Source organism: Schistocerca serialis, chromosome 6, assembly GCF_023864345.2.
Source record: "Schistocerca serialis cubense isolate TAMUIC-IGC-003099 chromosome 6, iqSchSeri2.2, whole genome shotgun sequence".
NCBI classification, from domain to species: domain Eukaryota; kingdom Metazoa; phylum Arthropoda; class Insecta; order Orthoptera; family Acrididae; genus Schistocerca; species Schistocerca serialis.
In genome coordinates this window covers 390004917-390032905 of record NC_064643.1, presented here as the reverse complement: position 1 = coordinate 390032905, position 27989 = coordinate 390004917, and the positions used below count along the sequence as shown (strand labels likewise).

Sequence of the window (27989 nt, the reverse complement as noted above, 5' to 3'; positions counted from 1 at the left end):
ATTATTTACAGAAGAATGCAAAAACTGGTAGAAACTAACCTGGGGGAAGAACAGTTTGGGTTCCAGAGAAATGTAGGATCACATGAGGCCATACTGACCCTATGATGTAGACAGATTTAGACTGCATAATGGCAAATGTATGTTTATAGCATTTGAAGATTTAAAGAAAGCTTTTGATAATGACAGGAATATAGTGTTTGAAATTCTGGAGGTGTCAAGGATAAAATACAAGGAGCAAAAAGTTATTTACAACTTGTGCAGAAACCAGACTATCATTATAAGACTCAAAGGACATGAAAGGAAAGCAGAGGCCAAGAATAGAATGAGACTTGGTTGTAGCTTATCACCCATATTATTCGATCTGTACAATAAGCAGGCAGTAAAGGAAAGAAATTTGAAAGGGAAATTAAAGTTAGAGAAAAGAAGTCGAGGTTTGCTCATGACATTGTAATTATGTCATAGATGGCAATGATCATGGAAGAGCAACAGATTTGAATGGATAGTGTCTTGTAAAGAGGTTATTAGGTAAACACAAGCAAAATTAAAACAAGAGTAATAAAACATAGTTAAATTATGCCAAGCAATGTTGAGCAAATTAGATTAAGAAATGAAAACTGAAAGTAGCAGATGAGTTCGGTAGAGAGAGGGGGGGGGGGGGGGGGGGAGGGGGGGGGGGGGAAGAAGGGTTGAAGTAGAGAGGATATAAAATGCAGAATGCAGACTAGTTACAGCAAGAAATGCATTTCTGAGAAAGAGGAATTTTCTAACAGAAAATATAAATGTAAATGTTACGAAGTCTTTTCTGAAATAGTTGTCTGGAGTTTAGCCTCATATGGAAGTGAAACATTGATGATAATGATGATAAACAGTACAGAAAAGAATAGAATAGAAGTTTTTGAAATATGGTGCTACAGAATGTTGAAGATAAGATTGGTAAATCAAGCAACTAATGAGGAGGAGGTACTGAATCAAGATGGAGAAAAATAAGTTTCATGGCACAACTTGACTAAAAGAGAGGACACATCCTAGGAATCAAAGAACTGCCAATTTGGTAATGGAAACAAATGTGGGAGGTAAAAATTGTAGAGGGAGACCAAGAGGTGAATACAATAAACAGGTTCAAATGGATGTAAGTTATGATAGCTATACAGAGATGAACAGACTTGCACAGGCTAGACTAACATGTATAGCTGCATCAAAACAGTCTTTGGACTGAAGACTCCAATACAAGTCTTGATCATAGAATGTTCTCTTTTTCTCTTTCTTGTCAGAAATTTATGAAACAAAATGAATGAATGAATGAATGTTAATTTCATTATAAACTCCAATATGAAAAAAGTTTTCCTTTTAATTATTTGAAATATAAAGTTTACCTGAGCATGTCATTAACACCCTGGTAAAGATCTCCACTAGAGCTGAACAAAAACTGCTTCTCACACAGTTGAATTTCAGTAATTAAGTACAAAGTAAATTACACAGTTTTGAAAAGGTAACAACAATAATAATATGATAAAAGACCACATACGTACGTGTAGATAGCTCCAGTTATTAGAGCAAAAATGGTACCGAGTAAGAAGAAAGCACCTGGGAATGTCTCAAGCGTTGCTATATATGTTGTACTATACAATGGTCCAAATGCAAATGTTGTAATTCCTTCACAAATACCCATCAGAGAAAATGTTCTTCCTGTAGAATGAGAAGACAAAAATATTTAAAGTATCACATTTTTAAATATGTGCATTTATAGCATACATCTCATTTGAATGAATCATTTTTATATTAATTGAATAATGCTAATGTATACAAAGTAACAATCTTTCCTGTTTGTACCAGCAAATGTAGACAAGCTCTTTACTAACACACTGTAGTGTGATACAAATAAATGAAAATTATGAAGGTTGCCTACCCCATATTTCAAATGTAAGGAGAGTAACTTGCCATGCACAGGAAAGAAATCCAAAAAATTGGAAATGGATACTTGAGGTGTTATACATTGTTCATGAGGGCTGTTATTGGAGACTATCTTTCACTATCAGGTTATCTGGCAAAATCTGACTCCTTTATCCTTACTTTTAATAGAATAAAACTCCCAGAGTATATCAAGGCACTTTCCTTTATTTAATTGTATGGCTCTTCGTTGTCAACCCAATGCACTGTTTTAAATTCCAGCACTTTGGATACATCGTTGTGTAGGAGAGAAGTCACTTGTTGAAAATGTGGTAAGACAGCCCATGAAGGTATCATTTGTTCGTCTCCTACAAAGTGTGTAATTGCTATGAGCACTACCCTGTCTTGTGCAGGGACTGCGGCCTTATCGTGAGGCTGAAAGATCTATAATCCCATGCAGTCCACCACATCCATTACATCTTTTATTTCAACTCTTAGAAAGCCTTTTTTGACAACTGATGCATCTGCACAAATGAGGTTACTAGCGTCAGCACTACTTCCTGCATTTGCAAGTACATTTGTAAAGCTGCAGTTATTTCAGAGTCCCTTGGTCCTGTTGAGAATGTCAGTAAAACACACAGTTGCCAACAGTGCAGCAGTCCCAACACCTCTGAGGGCAGGGTCCAAGCCTTCCCAGGCTAAAAAAAGCCAACAGGAAGCTTCCACCTTGGGCAAAAATAGGTAGCAAACTATCAGACAATGTTGGTATCATTTGACCTGATGGTTCAACTGCTTCTGAGTCAATGGAATGTGAAGTCTGCCTGTGGCGACCATCTCACCCCAAAACTGAATCTCCATCTGTTGCAGGCACCCCTCCCTGGCAGAGAGTGCAACCAGCACGGTAAATGGCACCCATACTGTATTGTAACATAATTGGTTTCAGGACTCATGCGGAGAAACTGAAACTCGTAGCACATGCATACCTTCTGCGCTTGAGTTAACAAGAAACACATTTTAAAGTTAAGGATGTCCCTGTACTATTGGGCTATCCCATCCACCACAAGGGTCACTACTGCCAATGCCAGCCAGGATCCAGCATTCTGCTGCTGCCATATGAACATAGAGAGGGGGAAGCTAGACTTCAGGTCCAACAATTTTGAATTTTACAATTATCCTTTCTCCTTGTGGGTGCTTGATTCAGCACTGCCTGAGGCTCACTACAGCGCAACTGGTCACAACCAAATCCCATATGTCATGCTTTGACATTTGCAAGCAGCATCAAAGTGAATCCTCAAATGTTTTAATATGATGTGACAAACAGCCACATTCCCCACTCATTGAGAGAGGTAATTTTGATACCTCTTCCCAAACCTGAAAAGTACCAAAATTGTCCCAGTAGTTACTGGAATGTTGCCTTAACAAGCTGCATAGGGAAGACCTTGGAGAAAATGGTGAACCTTCATCCAGTCTGGGTGTTTGAGACGAGGCAACTCCTTATCCACTCCCAATGTGGATTCAAGTGATTTCAGTCCTCTTTTTGATGACCTGACCCTGCTACAGGTGGCTACCCAGCTCGCTTTCCTATATAGACATCACTGCGCTAGTATATTCTTTGAAATCATTAAGGCATACAACACTAATTGGAGCCTCAGTATCCTAGGGCAGTTCCACAAATTGGGCTTTTGAGGCCACCTCTCCATCTTCATATGGTCCTTCCTCTTAGCAAGTTTTTAGGTTTCAGGTTGGTGATGTGCTGTTGGATCATTTTGACCAGGAGATTGGTGTTCCTCAGAGCAGAGTTTTAAGCAATACCCTCTCTGCCTTAGCCATAAACAGTGTCATGTGTACAGTACAGAGTCCTATACAATGTTCCTTATCTGTGGATGATTTTGGAATTTTCTGTTCCTCCTCCAATATTGCAACAACAACAGCAGTTTACAGTGCAGGGCTGTAAAGACAGGTTTTTAGTTTCCTGCAGAAAAATGTGTGTGTGATCAATTTAATCATTCTTGTCATATTTTTAATTTATCTGACATTCATATGAGGGACAGCATTCTACATTTTAAAGATCAATGAGGTTTTTGGGCCCCATTTTTTACTTCAAACTATCATGGTTACCACACCTGAGAGACATGAAAACCAGGACCCAGAAGGTGCTGAGCATCTTAAGGTATCTTAGCCACAGGTCTCAGGGACTGCTTCAGCATTATGGGGCTTTTGTGTGACTGAGGGTGTACAGTGTAAAAATCAGCCAGTTCTTCTTATCTGGGGATCACTGTTGCTATCCATCATGAGGGTATTAGGCTGGCCACACTTGCTGACAGTGCCAGCCCCATACCAAGTGTCTGTGCTGAGGCTGGGGAATGATCAGTCACCATCCTGCAGCAGTTACTCATGTTGTGTCAGGCTGTAAGTTCCTTACTGCACCGAATTCACCAGCACGCCATACTATCACTTATACATCTCTGGAATGACTTTTCTCCAGTCATCCATGAGCAAAAAGGCCATTTGGGATCTGTATGCAGCATGTGCTAGAGTCATTTGGTGTGAAGCAATTACAACCCCAAATCCAGGGTTTTAACCACCTGCCACCCTTATTACTACAGAGGCCCACATTAATTTTAGATTTAGTGCAGTACAGGAGAGACTGCACTTCTGCATACATTGGGGTGGCAAAAGTAATGTTATAGCATTATGCACGCATACAGATGGCAGGAGTATCACGTACACAAGGGATAAAAGGGCACTGCATTGGTGAAACTGTCATTTGTACTCAGGTGGTTCATGTGAAAAGATTTCTGACATGATTATGGCTGGACAACTGGAATTAACAGACGTTGAAGGCAGAATGGTAGTTGGAACTAGATGCATGGGACATTCCTTTTCAGAAACTGTTGGGGAATGCACTGTATTGAGATAGACAGTGTCAAGAACGTGACAAGAATACAAAATTTCGGGTATTACCTCTCACTACGGACAACACAGTGGCCAATGCCCTTCATTTAATGACCGAGAGCAGCGGCGTTTGCCTAGAGTTGTCACTGCTAGCAGACTAGCAATACTGCATGAAATAAATACACCTTCATCTACATAGATACTCCACAAGCCACAAATGGTGTGTGGTGGAGGGTACCCCGTACCACTACTAGTCACTTCCTTTCCTGTTCCACTCAAAAATAGAGCTAGGGAAAAATGACTGTCTATATGCCTCCATGTGAGACCTAGTTTCTTGTCTCTTATCTTCATGGTCCTTACAAGCAATGTATGTTAGTGGCAGTAGAATCATTTTGCAGTCAGCTTCAAATACCAATTCTCTAAATTTCCTCATCTATGTTCCTCAAAAAGAATGTTGCTTTCCCTCCAGTGATTCCCATTTGAATTCCCAAAGGATCTCCATAACACTTACATGTTGTTTGAACCTAATGGTAACATAACTAGGAATCGCTGTTTGAATTGCTTTGATGTTTTCCTTTAATCCCAAACACTCATGCAGCACTCGAGAACAGGTCACACCAGTATCCTATATGAGGTCTCCTTTACAGATGAACCACACTTTCCTAAAATTCTACCAATAAACCAAAATCGACCATTTGCCTTCCTTACTACAGTTCTCACATGCTCGCACCATTTCATATCGCTTTTCAATGTTATGCCCAGATATTTAAATGATGTGACTGTGTCAAGCAGGTCACTAGTAATGCTGTATCCAAACATTAAGGATTTGTTTTTCTACTCATCTGCATTAACTTACATTTTTCTACATTTAGAGGTAGCTGCCATTCATCACACCAACTAGAAATTTTGTCTGTCATCTTGTATCCTCCTACAGTCACTCAGTTTTGACACCTTACCTGTACACCACAGCATCATCACACTGTTTGCCAAACCATTTATATATATGGAAAATAACAGCATTCCTATCACACTTCCCTGGGGCACTCCTGATGATCCCTTTGTCTCCAATGAAACCTCACTGATGAGGACACCATACTGGGTTCTATAACTTAAAAAGTCATTGAGCCACTCACATATCTGTGAAGCTATTCCATATGCTTTTACTTTTGTTAATAGCCTGCAAAGGGGCACCATGTCAGGTACTTTCTGGAAATCTAGAAGTATGTAGTCTGCCTGTTGCCCTTCATCCATAGTTTGCAGTGTACCACATGAGAAAAGGGAGAGCTGAGTTTTGCACAAGTGATGTTTTCTAAAACCAGGCTAATTCATGGACATATGCTTCTCACTCTCAAGAAAATTTGTTGTGTGCAAACTGAGAATATGTTCAAGGATTCTACAGCAAACTGAAGTTAGTCTAATTTTGTGGGACCTCAGAAAACAATGTGGGACATATGACAAACTTACCCATTAGGATAGTGTGGCAAAATTTGACATTACTGGGCTATGCCAGTAGATAACTGATGTGAGTGCCTTTGCTAACAGCATGACATTGCCTACAGTGCCTCTCCTGGGATTGTGATCATAGGAGTTGGATCCTAGATGACTGGAAAACTGTGGCCGGGTCAGATGAGTCCTGGTTTCAGCTGGTAAGAGCTGATGGTAGGGTTCAAGTGTGGTGCACACCTCATGAAGCTGTGGACCCACGCTGTCAACAAGGCACTGTGCAAGCTGGTGGTGGTTCGATAATGGTGTGGAGTGTGTTTACATGGAATGGACTGGAACCTCTGGTCCAACTGAATTAATCATTGACTGGAAATGGTAATGTTCAGTTAGTTGGAGATCATTTGCAGCCAATCAAGGACTTCATGTTCCCAAACAATGATGGAATTTTTATGAATGATAATACACTATGTCACAGGGCCACAGTTGCTTGTGACTGGTTTGATGAACATTCTGAACAATTTGAGTAAATGTTTTGGCCACACAAATCACCAAACATTAGTCCCATTGAACATTTATGGGACGTAATTGAGAGGTCAGTTCATGCACAAAATCCTGTGCTGGCACAACTTTTGCTATAGAGGTATTGTAGCTCAGTATTTCTGCAGAGGGCTTCCAATTACTTGTTGAGTTCATGCCACATCAAGTTTTAGCACTATCCTGGGCAAAAGGAGGCCCCACATGATATTAGGAGGTATCCCATGACTTTTGTCACATCAGTGCATGTATTTAATACACTATTTTATTAGATTTTAACTGAGCACAGCAAGCCTGTTGCTGTATTTATGGATGATTCTAAAGAAGGGGACTCCAGTGGTTGAACTGTTGTTTTCCCTAATTGTGTCCTCAATGTTAAACTATCTCAAGACATTACTGTCTTTGACATGGAGTTATACATGATCTTCCAGGAACTGGAGCCGATGAGATGTGTTTCAAGTGCTATATTCCTTGTCTGCTCTGACACCCTGAGTGCCCTTCACTCTCTACAATGCTTGTACCAAGATGGGTACAAGGGAATATTGGTGTTCTGGAAAAGAAAGGTGGATGTAGAAGCTAGGAAGCCATGTCGTGATCCTCAGATACTTCTATGTGCTATCCCCCTACATGCTCTCATCTCACTGTTGAGGTACAGACACATGTATTGATGGGAAGATAAGTGGCTGGTAGTGACAGACAACTAGTTGCATCTAGTAAAGTCTACAATGTGGCTGTGGTGCACCTCCTTTCAATCCTGCAGATGGGATGAGGTCCTCCTTATTCATCTTCACACAGACTACAGCCCTATGATGCATGGCTTTTTGCTTCAGCAAGAGAATTCTCCAAGGCTTGGTGCCTGTTGCATACAGGTCATTGTGCACCACATTTTACAAGATCACATTTATTTTCAGACCAAAGGGTGGCAACTCATTTGTCAACTGATTTGCCCTCCACTTTAATTGACAATCAATTAACTGTGTTACGACTTTGAAAATTTTGTGAATTGTCCAACTTGTTCCCAAAAATTTTAGGGGGGCATTTTTAATGTGTTATTTCAGGGGCTATCTCATCCATGTTTTTGTGACCAGCCAGCCACATATCCTTGTCATCTTATTTTGGTTTTCCTCATGTTTTACTTGGATTTACTAAACAGTTTTAGAACATCTGAAAATTTTTAATGTCCCCTTCCATGATGTGAGCTAATGTGAGTGTATGGGTGATCATGTGTGAGATAGGAGGACAGTTAGTGCATTTTTATCTCTGATTGCTTTTTATCACTTTTCATGCATTTTCTCCATTTTAACCACATTTGTTTCTGCTAATGTCATATGGGTGCTGATAACCTCATCATAGGGCATAACATGTAACAATATTATGATAGTTACATACCACGTTTTTCAAATGTAAAGAGAGTGAATTGCCATACACATGAAGGAAATTAAAAAATTTGAAACAGATATCGGAGGTGCCCTGAAGTGTTTTTGAGAGCTAGTATTGGACACTATCCTCCACCATAGGGCCATAAATGGTGAAAATGTTCAGAAACCCTTTTCATGCAGGTGATTTAGAGTCAATAATTATATAAAAATGTAGATATTCAGGTAAGCAGCCTTCTTATTCATTCTACCTACATATATGTCTATATGCATCATCTGCAAATTTCTTTAAAGTGCATGGCAGAGGTTGCTTCCTATTGCACCAGTTATTAGGACTTCTTTCCATTCCATTCATGATTGGAGTGTGAGAAGAACATTTAATCCACTGTAATTACTTTAATATTGTCCTCATTACACCTACAGGAATGATATGTATGAATTTGTTGTATACTGCTAGATTCATTACTTGAAGCTGGTCCTTGAAACTCTGTAACTAGCCTCTATAAGGGAAGTTTGCATCTATCTTCAGGGTAAAACAAATCTTTGTATGTGTCAGTATCCCTGGTTAGTTCTATTTGGTATGGTCCCAAACATTTCAGGAGTATTCTAGGATAGGTCACATGAGTGTCTCCTTTGTAGACTGATTGTATTTCCTTCATATTCTACCAATGCCCTAAAGTCTACCACCTGCTTTACCTATAAGTGAGCATATTGATCATTTCATTTCATATCCCTACAAACTGTTACACTCAGGTATTTGTATGAGTTGGCTGATTCCATCTATGATGTTTTAGTTACAGGATACTGTGCTGTTTTTAAATTTTGAATCAGTCATTCATATCAACAGTTGGAACGAGATGTTGGCTATTTCAGAATTTCTGAATCATTGTGTAGCTTTGAATTTTATTAGCAATGTTGGGAGAATAATAGTGTCCTCAGCACATTGAGTGTAGAGGAGAAATATCATGATATCACATATGATGGCTCTATGGAGAAATAGGTAGCAAACTTAAAGTAAAAATTAAATCAGGTTAGTTTCAAACAATACGAGAGTGACAAGTGCACAGAAAGCAATTGTCAATGTTTAAGCAATGTTTAAGGGGATTGTATTTGTAAATTGTAACATGTTCAAAAATTTTACTCTGTGTTTTGTTGTACTAACAATTATTACATCTGCCTCCTTAGCTAACTGGTCAGTGGATCTGACTGCCGTGCAGCAGGCCTGGGTTCAATTCCTGGTAGGTGGAGAGTATCTCTGCTTGGGGACTGTGTGTTGTTTTGTCGTCCTCATCATTTCATCATAATCAACATGCAAGTGACCCAATGAGGTATCAACTGAAAAGACATGCAACTCGGCAGCTGAACTTCTGCAGGTGGAGGCTACGACCCTCAATGCCATATGGTCATTTCATTTCATTTCAACAAATATTATGAATAGTATATATTTAAGTTCACCCAATGATACAAGAATGAGGAGGAAACAGTGGGTCAGAGAGATGCCAGTGCTTAATAGCCTCCAAAGGGCTCGTATACTTTGTGAGTATGTGTCATGGTGAGCAAGGAACTTCAAACTGGCTGTTATTTTTCTTCTTTTCTTGAATCACAATCAACTTCTACTTTGTTTATTAAGAATGCTCTCTAGCTAGTTTATTCATGAACTGTGACCATGTAATCTGCATTAGACTAAACAAAATTAGTTTATTATGACATGAATATAGATGTGGAATCTGGAAGTCTAGTAAATTTTTTGTATTTAGAGAAAATAGCTGAGTTTTTCCTACTTTGTGTGTAAATGTAGAGAATCAGTGTTACTGCATATTTCTATTTTGTGGTATAGAAACTGAATACTATCTTGAAATGTAACATTGTGTTGCTGGTGTTTAGTAAAATCTGTGTTGAAAATAGATACTGTAGCATCTGCTATGTGTGTTGAGTCATCAATCAAGACTAGTGACAACTAGTGATGTGATGTGTATCTGGTGTGGTAGTGTCATTTGTGCACAGTATCAAGTGATCACAGATGTCAAACAACTTCTGTGTAGCTGTGCCTTCTGATTTCTATGTGTTAATTATTCCTTGGTATATGTCTTGTATGTTCCATGCTTTTAGTTCCATATTGTCTGACACTCTGGGTTAACAGTAGTAACTAGTTCTGTTCATTCAAATCATTCTTATGCTCAGGAACATTTTTGCTACTAGCTGAACATTCAAGAGACAATCCATTGTCACCTGTAACAATGTGTTTATGTGCTAGTAAGCAACCAGCAACTTATCAGTAAAGATTTGTCAATCCAGCTCAGGTTCTGTCTTAGACAGAACACTTATTCAAATGTGGTCAGTCAAATTATGCTGTATTCAACAAGTGGTGACCCCAATGTGATCTGAGCCAATGAATAGAAAGCTAAAATCCTGCTGGATTTATCGCTTGGAAAGATGTCTGTGGAACCAATGGTGTCCAGGTTAGCAGTCTGTTTAAATTCCTTCTGGCCTAACAATCCTGTGGTGTGGTTTAAGCAGGTGAAAAGAGGCTTTCGCTGCACAGGAATCACAGCTGATTCCATGAAATTCACTCTCATTGTGAACCAGCTTGACCACTGTTTCATCACAGAGGTTCAAGATGTAATTATTGTGCCATCACAGAAAAATTTATAATAGAAACTTTCAATCGGATATTTACAGCATCACAAGAGGATTGTATACAGCAGCTAGTGATCCAGGAAGACATAAATAATCACAAGCTGTCACATTATTTGTGTTATTTGTGGAGCAAGGTGGATACAATTACTGTCCCCAACAAGTTGCTATGCACCTTGTGAAGCAGTTGACTACCACTGCAGGTCAAAGCAGTCATGGTGTCACAGATGCATATGTTGTTGGACCATGTGGCAGAACTCACAAATCAGATCCAAGAGGCCATTGCACCTGCTGAGGTCAGTGCAATGACGCTGCTGAGATGGCATTACTGGAGGAAATCCCGGAGCCATTCATTGTCCAATATGGCATTATCTGACATTGACCAACCCATGTGCTGATACCACCATAAGTTTGGCGAGCAGGTCTGGAAGTACGCAGCCCCTTTCTCACACCCAAATTGCAGTGGAAGTCAGTTTATGGTGCAATTGACTGCCCCATGAAGTCGTGATGCCTGTTTATCAGTGATGGATGAGATGGTCAATAATACCTAATAGATACCAGTTCAGACTTGAACATCTTACCTTGTACATCAGTGTACTGTTACAGACCACTAACTTCATTCTGTTTGTCCACTGCTAATAACCCATCCATCTCCACCTATGGAAGTGAATTTGAGATGACAGCAACAGTTCACCTGGGATTTCAACATCACATATGTTATGGAAGCCATCATAGCAGCTGATATCTTGGCACATTGCTGCCTCATGCCAGATATGTCCAATGCTCAGCTGGTTCATGGTGTTACTGTTCTGATGGCTGCAAGATTCCACCAAGATGCAATTGTGCACAGAACTAAGCTGACTCAGGTATCAGACACAGAGTATTCTTCTTTATTAAGTCAATTTCCTTTGTTGACTATACCTCCAGTGCACCTACACAAGTGCTTCACAATACAGTGCATCATGTAAGGACTACCAATAGTACATCAGTATCTTGCAGGTCTAGGTACTTGTCACATAATCATCTGGCCATTGCCAAGGCAGAATGTAACACATTGCTTAAGGAAGGAATAATTCAACTGTCAGGTAGCTGTGCTAGTCCATTCTACATCTTGTTCCAAAGAAAGGAGGAGCAAGATGCCCATGTGGTGATTATTGCACACTCAGTTCCAAAATAGTGCACAATCGTTACCTTGTACCATTGTTGTATGACTACAATTAACAATTATGCACTACATAGAGTGATGATATTTAGTATTTTGCTCTGCTCTAAAGCTCATACACAGATTCCTGTGATGGAGGAAGAGATTTAGAAGACAGCAGTTATTACTTCTTAAGAGCAAATTCATGGCTTTCGGCAGAGATGTATGGACTCCGTCCTGCAAGGCCTGCCATTTTTCATCATATCGATGATATACTCATGTGCTCAGCCACCGAAGACCAACACCACAGGCACCTTAAAGAGTTACTAAAATGTTTTGAACAGTATGGTGTGGTGTTTAACATGGCCAAGTGGGGTTTTGGACAACCTGAATTTATTTTCATAGGCCACTGGATATCACATGCAGGCTCCCTACCATTGGCAGAGATGGTCGAAGCTATTCTGCAAGTGGCAAGTATGACTACAATTAAGGAATTGTGTTGCTTCCTAGGAATGGTAAACTTTCATCACAACCATCTACTGCATGTCGCAGAACTGCAAAACTACTACTCTATGCAGTACTTACTGGCTGAAAGGTCCAATGCAGTACCCCACTGTATTGGTTGGAGGCAATGTAGCCTACACTGCCACTGAGGCTGCAAACCAAGAAATGGTGGATGAAGCACTCCTGGCACATCCCAAGCTTCACTCACCTTTAGTGTTGGTAGTAGATGCAAGTTAAACAGCTGCCAGTGTGGCATTGAAGCAAATGTCAGATGGATCATGGCAACGGATCCCGCACAGTGGAACCTTGCATAGTGAGCATAACTCATTCCAGAATCTTACTCATAGTGCAAAACACTTGTTAAGTGAAACAGTTTATCCATACAAATTAATGTAAAATATGATAATGCATTACATGCAGAAAAAGTACTGAAAGTTTTATCTTATTCATGACATTTATTCAACAAAAATTATACATGCAGTTAAGTACTTTATTATTCAAAATACATAACTAATTCAATTTAGTAGGCAGCTGTCTATAGTAATTTATTTCTGCCAATGCTTCGTCACTTGGCAAAAATGTGACACAGCATTATCGTCAAATAAATCTGTAGCACACATAGCCGCCATTTTACTGGAGTGACAATTTTCAGTGTGCATTGCAACTAGTTCCCATGCTTTCAGCATTTCTCTTATGGCGCCAGAAAATTACTATTACTGCCTCCTCCCCTCTTCCTCCTCCACCTCCTCCTACTCCTCTGAACAACTGCTCTCCACAGCTTTCTGCTGTGAAACACATTACAACTCCATAAGCTCTTTAGAGGTCATTTCTTGGCTGTGATCTTCCACAAGCTAATTGACATCATTGTTATCCACATCTAATCCCATGCTCTTGGCCAAAGATGCAACCTCATTGACTGCAGGCTCCACAGGTACTGACTCAAATGCCTCAGAGTAACATTCAACAGTGCACTACAGCCAAAGCCTGTACCAAGGAGAAGTGAGAGTTCTCTTGCTACCCCCTTCCCATGTCTTTTCAAACATCTTTATGCAGGCAATGACGGTGAAGTGATATTTCCAAAACTCTCTGAGAGTGAGATTGGTAGCTTCAGTCAACTCGAAGCAATGCTCAAAGAATGCTTTGGTGTAGAGCTTCTTAAAGTTAGAAATAATCTGCTGGTCCATAGGCTGGAGTAACAGAGTGGTGTTGGGAGGCAGAAACTGGATCTTGATGAATTGAAATTCTTCAAGGAGGTGTTCTTGCAGGCCCGGAGAATGGTCAGGGATGTTGTAAATAACAAGCAAGACATAGAGTGGCAGCTTCATCTCAAGTAAATATTTTTTCACTGAAGAACCAAACACTTCATTGATCTAATCACAACAAAGATCACATCTCACCATGCCTCATTGTTGGACCTCCATATCACATTTAATCTGCTGTTCTGGACTTTACACTTCTTGAAGGCTCGTGGCATTTCTGAATGGTACACAAGCAGCAGTTTAATTTTTAAATCGGCACTTGCATTGGCACAGAATAGCAGTGTGATACAGTCTTTCATTTGCTTGTGACCTTGCAATGTGTTCTCCTCTGCTATTATATATGTAAGCTTCAGCATCTTTTTCCAGACTAGACTTGTCTCATCACAATTAAGACCTGCTCTGACAGATAACCCCCAGAATCTATGAGCATCTTGAAGTTACTGATGAAGTTCTCTGCTGCCTTTCTGCCAGAGCTGACTGCTTCACCATGCCTCACAATGCTGTGGATCCTGGTTCTTCTCTTAAACTCCTCAAACCACGCATTGCTTCCCCCAAACACTTTTTCAGCCACTGATGATCCTGACATCTTCTTAACAAGGTCAGCAAAAATCATTTTCACCTTCTCACAAATGATGTTCTTGTTAATAGTATCACCTTGCAATTGCTTATCATTTATCCATATAAGAAGCAACCTCCCAACATCATCCAGAATATGAAACCATTGTTTAGATACTCTTGTCCCTCCCTTTGAAGCATCTATTTCCTTAATTTTGTCCTTGTTCTTGAGCATATGGCAAATAGTTGATGTAGACCAATTGTGTGTGTGTGCTAAATCAGCAATACTCACATCATGTTTGCATTTTTCATTGATTTTATGTTTCATTCCTAAGGTCATTTTCTTTCTCTTATGGTCATCTTCTTGTGGCTTTATCCTTGGGGACATTTTTATGAAGGTTACTAAAATTTGCACACAAAAAATACTGTGTGAACATGAGTTTAGAAAAATATGTTCTCACAAGCTGCACTAAGATGGTAGCAGAAAGAGTGCTAAACCCAGACTGCAGTACATACTCAACACATTATTCATATGCTGCTATTGACAGTCAAAAGTGTTCATATTGTTGAATGTTTCTCCCACCGCATGCGAACAGCTGGTGACATCACACTAAATCATCGTCACTCATTATGTGAAACATCATTCATTAAGTGAGTAATTTTTTTACAATTTTTTTTGCTCATTATGAGTATTGCACATTATGAGAGGTGCTCGTTAAATGAGGTTCCATTGTACTTCTCACAATAATTGTCACCACTGCAACAGAAGTGGAACATATATGACTGTGATCTCCAGGGCATGCATGAGGTGCTAATATACTTCTGGCCACAGATCAAGGCAAGAGAGTTTATATGATCTACATCAATCACAAGCCATAGATCTATGCTTTTGAGCAAAACAGTAACAACTGCTTGCCTCAGCTTTACAGTCATCTTGAGTTCATAAACAAATATAGGATGGACATCAAACAGGCAATGTGTTGGCTGGCAATCTTTTGTGTGTCAACAGTGTGGCAAAAACTATAGATTTTTTGGAATTAGCCAGAGCCCAGCAGGAGGATCAAGAACTCAAGACTTTCATCAATGACACCACTTCATGGTTGAAGTTAAAATGTGTTGATGTTCTTGGCAATGATGTATAATTCTACTGTGATGTTTCTTACTGACTATGTTTTGGCCACAAGTTTTTGACAAATTTTACAACCTGCACCAACATGGAGCTCATCCAACTTTCTGTCTGCCTTTGCAGCACTTTGTATGGCCTGGGATGGAGAAAGACTTCCAGGAGTGGACATTAACTTGGCCACAGTGTCAGAATTGTAAAGTTATCTGCCATTTGCATGTACGGGTGATAGCCCAGAAACAACAACGCATTTTGCATACGTTCACCTAGATGTTATAGGTCTGCTTCCTCCCATCAGACAGTGAGCAGTATTTGCTCGCCATGATAGATCACTTTACATCATGGTTGAAAGTTGTGCCAGTGGACATCACCACATGTCCTTAGCCTCAGCATTCACTTCAGTGTGACTTGCAAGATTTGGCTGCCCATTGCACTTAACTATTGACCATGACCAACAGTCTGAATCATATCTGTCTGCACAGCAGGCAAGGTTCTGTGGGTATGTGCATCAGATGACAACCAGCTACCACTCCAGCAACAAGGGCATAATCGAGTACTGGCACCATTCTCTGAAGACAGTACTCACATGACATGGAACTGCCTGGACATCTGCACTTCTGATACTTTTTCTGGGACTATGAACCACTTACAAACCAGACAACAGCTCCTCATGTACAGAACTGGTCTATTGTGAAACATTGCATCTCCATGGAGAATTTGTCAATGCCAGTTCTCTGCACGCAATGATGTAAAACCAGTAGATTTTCTGTGTCAGTTACGAGACCACATCACTCAGCTCCAACCACGCAGGGCCAGCAGGCAGTTACATGCACTGTGATTCAGACAGCTGCTCACACATAATACTCTGAATGGACAATGTAAAGCTTCCCTTGGAAGTCTCTTATACTGGCTCATATCACATCTTAAGAAGAGGTACACAGACATTGGATGTTGCTGTAAGTAAGAAGTCCACAACTATGTCAATAGACTGTGTAGAACATTTTCCATGAGGCAGCACCAACCATTGCAGACTCAAGACCACAGCATCATCCAGAACCAACTCCAGCATCTCCACTGGAGCTGCATTGGCAAGCTGCTAGGAGCAACAAAAGACCCACAACACATGGCCTGGCTGACATGTGTATTTTCTAACCCATTTCTGAAATGATTTTATGCTTCCAAGAAGAGGGCTGATGTAGCATCTACTACATGTATCATGGCCATCAATCAAGATTTGCACCAACCAGTGATGTTATGTGTATCCAGTGTGGTAGTTTCTTCCGTGCATGGTATCAAGTCATTGCTGATGTCAAACAGCTTCCGTGTTAGCCATCAGGGGTGCAGTGTTTTTTATATGTGATTGTGATTTCTACGTGTTATTTATTCTTTGGTATGTGAATTTTATGTGTTTTGTATGTTCAATGCATGCTTTTAGTTTTGTTCTGTACTGTCTGTCATTCTGGGTTATGTTAGTAACTATTTGTGTTCATTCAAATTATCTTTACACTCAGCAATGGTTTTGCTGTCAGTTGAGCATTCCTGATAATCTGTTGCTGCCTGTAATGATCTATTAATGAATTAGTAAGCAACCAGTTATTTATCAATAAACATTTGTCAGTCCAACTCAATTTCTGTCACAGACTGAACGTGTATTCAAAGACTAGTCAGCCAAATTATGCTATACCTGACAATAGGTTAAGATAAGTTGCCCCAGTTGGAAAGAATGAAAGTTTATAATGATAAGTTTTGCTAAAGTTGGAAGGGATAGTATTTGATTATGTAAGAAATGGAGAAAGTGTTATGAATTTTGATGAATCATGACAAGAGAATTTTGTATTAACATGAGATGTGTTATAGGAGACCAGAGTTCGGTTAGGGTTCTTGCCAGTGGGTAGTCAAAAAGAATAAGATTGTGACTTTGTAGTAACATAAAAGTAAAATCATATAAAAATTTCAGCTCAGTAAAAGTAATTTTTTTGGTAAGTAATTAGTTACATGCTTCAAAGACAATAGTAGAAAAGAGTAACTAATGTAAAATCTGTGAATACACTGGTCTGCGTATCAAAAATTTATTTATGAGGTCACAGGTTTCTTAGGGGATCTTTTATATTCAATACATTTTGAATTCAAAAATGTAACTCACTTTGCTCAATCAGGTCATGTTTCTTTGCTACCTCAATATTTAGTTAGTAGCCTGTTGGGTATAAAATCCAGTCAAGTATTTGAATTATTTCTATGTCATATAGCTACATCAACTATATTAAATTCAAATAAATGTACTTAATAATGAGGAAACAGTACTGTGTTTTGTTTAAGGTCTTGAAACAATTAGAGGTACAGTCATAGCCGACATCTCTGTATAAACAGATGGAGTTGGCAACTCTGTAGGAGAGAGAGGTGGGGTTGAGATGATCTGGCTTCTAGCTTGTAGCACCCTGCAGGCTAGTATGACCTGAAGTCTCTGAGTGAAAGCAACATTGTTAAGAAATGAATAGAAAGTGAAAGAATCACCCTAACCAATTTTTCTACATTTATGGTAAAGTCATCATGCCAAATAGGTAGTTAAAAATTAGTCCTTTTTTTTGTACAAAATGTGTCATGCATACTTTGAAGTTGAAGGAAGAAGGAAGAAAAGATAGGTTTAACATCCTATTAACATCAGGGTCAGTAGAGACAGATTGTGTCAAGGATACAGAAAGAAATTGCCTGTGCCCTTTCAAGGGAACCATCCTGCCATTTGCATAGAGCAATTTAGGGAAATCATGGAAGATCTAAATATGGATGGCTGGATGTGGGTTTGGACCATCATCCTCCTAAATGCAAGTCCAGTGTGCTAACCATTGTGCCACCATGCTTGGTACTTTGAAATTAAAATTGGTGATGAGAACAAGCCCTTTGCACCACATGTAAGCTGCAAAATGTATTGAAAGTTTGTGGTGCTGGAGCAAAAAGCAACAGATGTGGCCCAATTTTGGTGTACCTGTGATTTAGAGGGAAGGAAGAAATCATACTGCTGAGTGTTATTTGTGCATGACAAATTTACAGGGTAAGTTAATGACTGATTCTCATGAACTTAATTTGTCTCTTTAAGAGAGCTGTTTAAATTACTTAAAATAAGTATCTTATCTGAATTAACTTAATGAATATATCTCCTTTTACTTTTAGAAATAAACCAAAAGAACAAAGAGTGCATAAAATATCCAGACTTGCTGTCATAGGACCAGTGCCTCATGAATCAGGATTTCTGATTCCAGCATCCCCTGATAACCAGAGTGACTTTTCTGACCCTGATGATGAAATGCATGAAGAGGATATTGGGGATATTGGTGATTCATATGGAACCCCCTAAGATTCATGCCAGCCCAAAACCCCTAATCTAAGCTCAACTACATTATTTGACATGATATTTGTGCTTATACAAAAAATCTGCCCAGATACTAGGGTCATGTCTTCATGAAAGTAGACTGTTAGCTCCTGCAACAGCCTTCTGTTGGTGCTGTAGTCATGAAGATGAGTTTCAACAGTATTTCAGAAAGGATGAAGAAGCTTCTCTGGTTCACTGTAATGACACTGGTGGTTTCATTGAAGCTTTGGGTATAATATATATCTCTACTGAATGGTGTTTTTTTATAGAGTCCTCAAGTAGAAGTTTGAAAGTTGTAGTACTCCACATTCTTAATGTGATTGCTTCTGCTCCAGTGGATCATTCAGAACAAATGAGTGAAACCTACAGTAATGTGGAGTGTTTGTTAACTGCTCTGAAATATGAACATCACAATGGAAGATATGTGGAGACTTCGCAAAAGGTATATTTTTGAGCTTAATGCACATTATACTTAATAAAGTTAAATTTATAAGTATGATATATGATGCCCAGGTACACATTAATACTATTTGTTACAGGTGGTGACCATAACTCTGAGTCTACTCTGTGGCTACACCAAATATCCATACTTTCTATGCCAATCAAAGAGTCAGGCAGGTAAGAAGCACTATGTACAACACATCTGGAAAACATGACCTTCCCCAACATCAGATCGCACAACGTTAAGTCACAAGCTCTTGTCGATACTCAGAAAATTCTAGTACCAGTGCTAGACATTAAACTTGGTTTGATGATATCCTTTATAAACATAGTGGACAAAGAAAGTAGAGCTTTACTTTCTTAAAGCAGAAGATAATTTCCACATGTCAGTGAGGCTGAACCTAATGCAGGAATTTTTGATGGCCCTCAGGTTAGGGAGCCTGTAAAAAATACAAAGTTCAGTCAAACTATGGAAGATACAGAGAGGAGTGCCTAGTTGGCATTGATTCAATAATAAAAAACTTTCATGGCAACTATAGGACACTGGGTATGAAAATGCTGTCAAGGGGCTCCTGGTTCTTGGTGTTTGTATGTCAATAAAGATGCACTTTCTCAGTTCACATTTAGATTACTTCCCTGAAAACTGTGGAGACTATAGTGAGGAGCATGGTGAGCATTTTCATAGAGATGATAGTGTGGTGGTGGAGAGGTATCAGCATCGCTAGGATGTGAAGATGTCTGCAAACTATTGTTGGTGCCTCAAGAGAGATATTCCACATGCAAAACATATATGAACGTCCTTGAAAAGAGCCTTCCTTCCGTAAAATGATGTTAATGTATGATCTTATAGACATAATTTAGACTTCATTCAAATACAAGACTGTTTTCAAATAATAATCAGCTTACACAGGGTGTTTCAGAAGTGATGGCCAATAATTCACACATGGAAAATACAGGCCAAAAGTATCTAAAAAGCTCCAATAAACACGGGTCCAGAAATCAACCATTGTCAAGATACAACATATTTTCTGTTGCAGTTCATCAGTGTCTAGGAACACATGGTATTTCTAAACATTAAAGTAGGTGTGCAAAATGTTGTCCATGCACCTTAATGCAACATTGAATTTGTCTCTGAAATGAGTTGTGAATCCCCTCAAGCAGTGCTGGGGAATTCTGTAAATGCTATAGAGGTGCTTCAATCCACAACCATAATTCCTGAAGAGAACCAACATCGTTAGTATAGACATGACACCACACACCACACACAGAAATCCATTGGATTTAAATCTGGAGGCCTTGGAGGCCATGGCACAGGCCCTCCTCTATCTATCCACTGTCGACCATATGTCCCAGTTAGAAGCCAGTGCACTCATAACTGAAAATGTGCTGGAGCACCATCATGCATGTACCGAATGTTCAGGCAATGGTTCAGTGGGACATCATAATATACACCTGGAAGTGCAGAAACTGCTTGTACTGCTGTCCAGTTAGTCTGTGTGGCAGGAACTGTGGTCCAATTATGTGGCCTCCAAGCTGTCCTGCCCAGACATTCAACAAATAATGCTGCTGATGCCTTGATATGTGTGTTGCATCAGGATTGACATTGGCCCAAATGTGATAGGAAAGTAGCTGCACATGTGTAAAGAAACAGATAGTCGGTCCCAAACCTTGAGATACCAACATAAATGCGATAGCATCCAGAGGCATTTACATTTGGTTCCCAACTTAATTAATGCAATACCTTGGCAGTGGTTGATTTGTGGACCCATGTTTGTTGGAGCTTTTTAGCTACTTTTGGCCTGTACGTTCTATCCTATCCCTCTCTCTCTCTCTCTCTCTCTCTCTCTCTCTCTCTCTCTCTCTCTCTCTTATGTTAAGAATCAGCATAAAAAACCTTGACCACAAAAATGATGGAGATCAATAATATATGAGGTATAATCTAGAAGAGTTAAGATAACAGGTCACAAGCAAGAGAATAAAGATGAAAATAATTTAAAAAGAGAAAGACTGCAATATGTTCTCTGCACACTTCATAGCCATTTGAGGTAAAAACAAAAGGCCCCAGTAAAAAGATAATTGAATAAATATGCTAAGCAACATTGAATGTAAACAATAACATGTCAAAAAGAGAAAAAATAATAGATGGACCAAGGAAGTGAAATGACTGTGATGGAAAGTAGTAACCATTTATTGCGACGTGATTTGGAGGACATGGTGTGTTTGTAGGATTAAGGAAGGGAAATTAGAGCTTAACATCTCATTGGCAATGAGTTTGTTAAAGACAGAGCATGAGCTTGGATTATGAAAGGATGGGGAACAAATCAGCTGTGCCCTATTTAAAGGAACCATCCTGGCATTTGCGTGGAACAATTTAGGGAAATTGTGGAAAACCTAAGTGCGGATGGCTGGACATAGATTTGATTCCCAATACTCCTGAATGTGAGTCCAGTGTGCTGAACACTGCACCACCTCACTAGGAGTGTGATTTTAGCAATTAGTAATGTGATAATTTCTTTTCAGAATGTTTAGTCTTATGAATAAATTTCCTATGTCAGAAATATAATGTAACTGAATAGATGAAAAAATCTGCTCATACATATAAAGGTATTTAAAATTTACTATCTTTCTGCACTGGTGTAAGCTGTCACCAGTGCTTCGGTCAGCAATGATGAAGCAAAGATCAATTACTAAGTGCTGGACCAAACATGCTTATCATGAGAGAGGCCAGAGACACACTCACAAGCAACATGCCACTAATGCCCTCTCAACAGCATGTATTTAGGCTGCCACCACTGACCAGAAGGAGTCACTCAATCGTCCAGTTTGGCATCTGTCAGTTTACTCACAGAGTGGGTTTAGTTCATCACAGGATACGACAGTACAAAGTGACCAGATTACTGTCTGTAGTGGGACTAGTTTACCTACACCAGAATTGTACTGTACTAGCAGCGAGAAACTAATTTTTGTAATAGCAAGATTACTGATGTTGACATTACATCAATCTGCAGGAAGACTGTTACTGTTGCACCACAAAACATGGACTCTATTCGAGTTAAGTACATTTTCTAGTTCATGTAAATAAAGAACTGTATTAACACACAGGCGCATTTGTGTTGTAGAAAGAGGATACCAGAAGCCCATAACAGCACCCTCTCCCTTGCTTCCTTGTGGTACAACACTCTACATTGGTGAATGAGGATAATTCAGAGACGATTGAAGACAATCAACTTGGCCAAAGATTTTGCTTGCTTCTCTTGTGTTTTAGCTTGGAGGGGTGATTGTTTTTAAGTGTTTCTATTTGCTAATATGTTGTTGTGTTCTCGCATGTATCCCAGGAGGGGAGCCACAGAAATAATCAAATTTGTCTTTTCAGAGGCTTTGCTTGCTTTTGAGTATAAGTTATTTGTGTAAACCATTAATTAAGGTTGTGCTTCCTTCTCACCCTAGTGCTGTGCTATGTTGTTCTAAAACACTACTTGTCTCATTATGAATTTCTGGCCATTGTGTGAACTTTCCATTAGACACTGGTAACTCAGTCACTTTGCTTAATGTGTCATGTATGAACAGTCAGGAAGTTCCAGTGCTTGGACAGTGTTGTTTGCCTGCCACTTACAAATCTGACACTAGGACAGTGAATTTTACTGTGTTGAAATCAAGAGACAGTGAGAACATATTCAGTCTAGATGCCTCTGATTTGTCTGGACTTAGCATCCAAGACAATGTACCTTCATTGTCTGCTTTTGCACCAAACAACAGTGCAGGTAGCTTGCTTAAAGAATTTTCTGAACTATTTTTAGAAGGTATGGGAAAGCTTATAACTTTGTAGTGCATGTTACATTGAAAGACAATGTGCAGCTTAAGTTTTTCTTGGCCCATTCCATTCCAATTGCTTTAAAAGACAAAGTAGCCAGGGAATTGAAAGAATTGTAAGATAATGGTGTAATTGCTCTCATTCAAGCTAGTCAATGGGCAAGTCATCTTGTTTTGTTGTTTATGCCTTCTGGTCAATTTTGCATTTGTGTTGATTTCAAGTCTACAGTCAATCCACAGACAGTAGCTGTCACTTATCCATTACCTCACCCTGAGGAACTCATGGACAGGCTTGGTGCAAGACATTACTTTTCTAAGACAAATTTACATGATGCCTGCTTGCAAATTCCATTGGATGAAGTGTTACAGAAAGTGTTTGTTGTAAACACACACTTAGGACTGTTCTACTATTTGCATTTGCTCTTCATCAGTGCTTCTGCACCCACTGTTTTTCAATGTTACTGTGTACAACTGACTGCAAAATTGCCATTTTGTTCAAACTACCTTGACAATATTGTCATCTCAGGCTGTAAACCGGAGGAACATATTGCCAATTTGTTTTTTACTCTCTTTTGAGTGTTGTCAGAAGAAGGACTCAAGTGTCATCTCGAAAAGTGTGACTTTTTTCAAACTGAACTATGGTACTTAGGTCATGTGATAAACAGTCAGGTTGTGCACCTCCACCAGTCTCATCTGCTTGCAACCAGTGAGCTTCCTGTTCCTTGCAATGTATCTGAACTGCAGTAAATGCTAGGCAAGTTGACATACTACATTCGTTGCACTCCACACACTTCATGGATCACATCTCCATTGGATCAATTGCATTGGAAAAATGTGCCTTTCTTGTAGACTAAGGAGTATCATGATGCATTTCAGAAACTCAAAAATGCCTTGCTCAGTGACAGATATTTAGTAATTTTGATCCTGCCAAACCAGTAGTTTTGCAGTTGACACTTCTTTCTGTGGAATTGATGCTGTGCTTTCACACGGAATTGGTGCACAAGACAGACCCATTGCTTTTGCCTCAAAGTTGCTCACTCAAACTCAGTGAAATTATTCTCAAATAGAAAAACAGGCTCTCACTACTGCATATGGTGTTACCAAATTCCATTGCTATATTTATGGTTGCAAGTTCTTTTTAGTGACAGATCACAAGCCTTTGCAGTCCTTGTTTCATCAGTGAAAGCTGGTTCATACATGCACTGCTCAAAAACTGCAACATTGGGCTTTGTTGCTTTTGCAGTATCAGTATGAAATTGTGTACAGACGTACAGCAAAGCACAGCAATGCAGACACCCTATCTCGCCTTCCAATTGGCCCAGACTCTGGTTTTGATGCATGTGCTGCATCCTGTTGCAAATCAATTTGCAGGACTCTGAGTTGTTGGAATCTTTTCCCTTTCACTACAGACCCAGATCTCAACATTTTGGTGCATTACATTCACACATCTTGATATTGTTCATTGAATAGTATCCAGAACTCAGTTGTGCACCAATATTTTACACATCAGCATAACCTTTCAGTTCAACAGAGTGTGATTTTAGTTCAAAATGACAGTGGACAATCATGTGTGCTTATTCCCAAAGTGTTAAAAAATGATGTGTTACAACTACTTCACCAAGGACATAGGGGAATTGTTCACACTAAACAGTTAGTGTGCAGGCACTGTACTTGGCAGGGCATGGATGCCCACATTGAACATACAATGTCACATTGTTGTGCATGAGCAGAAAACCAATCTGCTCCACCACAGACATTCTCAGCTCGGCCTAAGACTCAATCTCCATGGCAATGAGTGCACATGGACTTTGCAGGACCATTTTGAACACTCGTTGCCCCATAGTGGTAGACTGTCTTAGCAAGTTCCCATTTGTGGTGCTTATGGCTTCTACCACATCATGTAGCACCATTCAAGCATTGTCCTCCATATTTCACATAAAAGGTTTGCCAGAAGTACTTGGGTCGGACAACAGACCACAGTTCACTTCATGTGGTTTTGAACAGTTTTGAGAATGGAAGATTAAGACTGAATTTCTGCTTTGATATACCTTATGTAAAAATGCTTGCTCAATTGCAATATAACATGAATAACCATCATACAAAAGAAAATGATTGGCATGATAGCTGAAATATATATGTACGTACTGATGTAAGTTGTTTGTTTCCTTTTAATATTGTGCATCAGCGGAACAATGCACTATGAGGAATTATAATGGTAATGGACTCTGAGTAATGTGAGCAGTGCCTATGAAAGTTTGTGAACAATGGTGACTGAAATATTGCAGTGACCCCAGAAGTGTAGTGTGTGTAAAATAATTGAAAGGTGGCTGGTTACTCCTCATGGCAGCTAGGTACTGGATTAAATTTCTTTAAATTTTCTTTAAAAGACTTTTCAAGACAGAAGAAAAAATATTTTAAATGTGCAAAATTTCTTGTATAACTATGAAATTTGTATTTTGGAAACACTGTATTTATATGTTGTAGACTGATGAACAGCTTGATCCATATTTTGTGTTAAAATGTACTGTGTGTAATGATTATTGACTGGAAATCTAAATTGCTATGTTACCCAGCATTTAATTTTTTTTATTTACGACATTTATGTGTTGTGTAAAGAATGTGTGTTAAATAATTCTCATAATTACAATGACGAAACAGCAGGATTCCTAAAAATTGGTAAGAATTACACCCTGTTTGCAATTGTTGTTGGTAACAGTTATCTGCACAATCTGATAGGGAGTTATGAGAGACAGAAAAGTGGGGATGACTCCACTTGTTACTTTTTCTACTTCTTCATTACATTTTTTTCCATTACATGCTTAATACATATAATAAGATAAGTGAAATCACCAATTTCTTATTCAAGCTGATAAAAACAAACCTGTATTGTTCACTAAGTGTTTTTGTGATTTCTGGCAGCAAGAGAATAGTAAGTTAACTTGGGAGCAATTTCTTCAAAAAATCATTCAAGATTTTTTTATCCTTACAGAACATGTGGAGTTTGGGCTTTCAGTGAGGAAATAGCAAGTTGTTTATAAAATGACACTCATTCAAAAGCTCCCAAGCTCCACATATCAGCAGACATCTTACTTTTTGAAAAGCTTCATATTTATAAAGTGAATCATAACCAAAATTATTGTCTTCCAATGTGTTCCAGTCTTAGTTTGTGGTTATTTCCAATACAGTTTTGTAATCCTGATTTTTCTAATTCTGAAATTATCCACTTCTACTTATTTTACCATTTCTTTGATCTATAAAATTTATTATTTTAGCCAATTTTGGCAGGATTGTTATGTCCCTGAAGGAGTATGCATAATATTAATGACATAGTTCCTGTGATTTTGTCACTTTTACTGTTATCCAAACCACAGTTAAATAGGTTGACTCCTTTGTTCATTGTAATTTCATGTTCACCAATTTTGTTCTCTTTTCCATTGTAAATAAAAACATAATATCAAATTTTAATTATATGATATAATCTTCTACAAGTGGTTGTGCAGGACAATGATTCACTCAAGCTATGGTAGTCATTCACAATGTTCACATCATGTAGTCAGTTATGTATTAAAGTGTACACAGGTGTTGCATCCTGTGCCACAGGTACCTGGCACAATGCACGAACTAAGTCCAATGTAGAAAAGATGTGCTTACTGTGAACATTAAATGTAAAATCTTCAATATGCGGTACTGGATACTGAGCTGGAATGGTTCTGAAATTGAGCTGTCTATAGTTACCACATGGATACCATCTATTTTTCTTCTTTGGAACTGCATGTAGTGGAGATGCCCGACTACTGCTCTACGGGTGGGAGATTTCTTTTGTGAGCACAGACAAGAATTCCTGCTTAATTATCTTCAATTTATGGGATGTCAGTTTGTTTGGTTGTGGTCCAGGTGCAGCCAAAATATAGTGCACCAGTCCAGTGTAGCACAGGTGCTAGTGTTGGAGCCTGCGATCTCTGGGAACTGCCTGAGGAGCTCTATGAACAGAGGATCACTGATGGTCATCCGTACTCTGTATCTGCTACAAGACACACTTGCCCTTGTCTTAGTAGGTTGGTAGTAGTGTCAAGATGGCATCATTGATGGAGGTCTGGCACGAGTCCATAAAATGAGAAAAGGACCGCTCCGAGTATGGGGTGTTCATGTCTGCTAAGACAGACTGCCATTTAATTTTGCATTGTAAGCCAAAGTTTAGCACTAATGTGACACAACCATATCTTGTGATTGTAGAATCATTGACAATGAAATGGTGGTGGTCTCACAGCTGGAATGCAGATGGGCAGATGGATAGACTATAACATCAGCACCCGTGTCTACCAAAAACTTTAACTTTGTTCCTTGTTCCATTACAAATAGTTGATAGCTGCCATCTGGAGAGCCAGTGACCATCACCACTTACTTCCCACTGAGTTTTCCTGCTCACAATGTGGACTGTACTTCCACACCTCAGAACCACACCATCGGTGGTACCAGCAGACTCTTGCTGATGATGGAGCTGCTGCACTTTCTCTGTGAGTGGTGGTGGTGAGATTAGCAACCGGTAATCTGGCTCTATAATACAGCAACTTGCATCTTGCACGGTGAGCTCTGCAATATTTGCTTGTAGTGCCCTGAGTGTGTTGTCTGCCTGAGGCTGAGGGAAAACTGTTGCAATGCACATGGACAGGCACATTTTATGCTATGTGACCTGTGGTTGCTCAAGGGCATCTAGATTGCCAGCTCACACTATCAATATCGTCAGCATGTCAGGTGGCAGGCATGATAACCAAATATTCCACAGAATGTCATCACTGACTGCACTACTCACTAATGTACTTAGTTGATGTGGTAACTGCAATGGGATGCAATCACCTAGCTCTTAATGCAGAGTAGCTTCTCCAGTCTCTTCACCTTGGCCCGTAAGAACCGGATAATTAGTGCATTCTTGATGGTTATTTAATGAGTGGTGACACCAGAATTTCTTGCACATCTGTGGCTGTATCTTCATTGAGCACATCAACTAGACCACTGTACTTAATGT

The 27989-nt window shown here is 39.3% G+C and overlaps 1 protein-coding gene across 10 annotated transcripts in view; it reads right to left on the bottom strand.

Moving 5' to 3' along the window:
- Positions 1-27989, bottom strand: part of LOC126483737 (proton-coupled folate transporter-like) — a 263942-nt gene that overhangs the window by 9398 nt on the left and 226555 nt on the right. For all 10 annotated transcript variants that reach the window (XM_050106856.1, XM_050106855.1, XM_050106861.1 and 7 more), the window contains exon 6: positions 1530-1686. In XM_050106856.1, coding sequence (XP_049962813.1) covers positions 1530-1686 — 157 coding nt within the window. The remainder of the gene's footprint in view (positions 1-1529; positions 1687-27989) is intronic.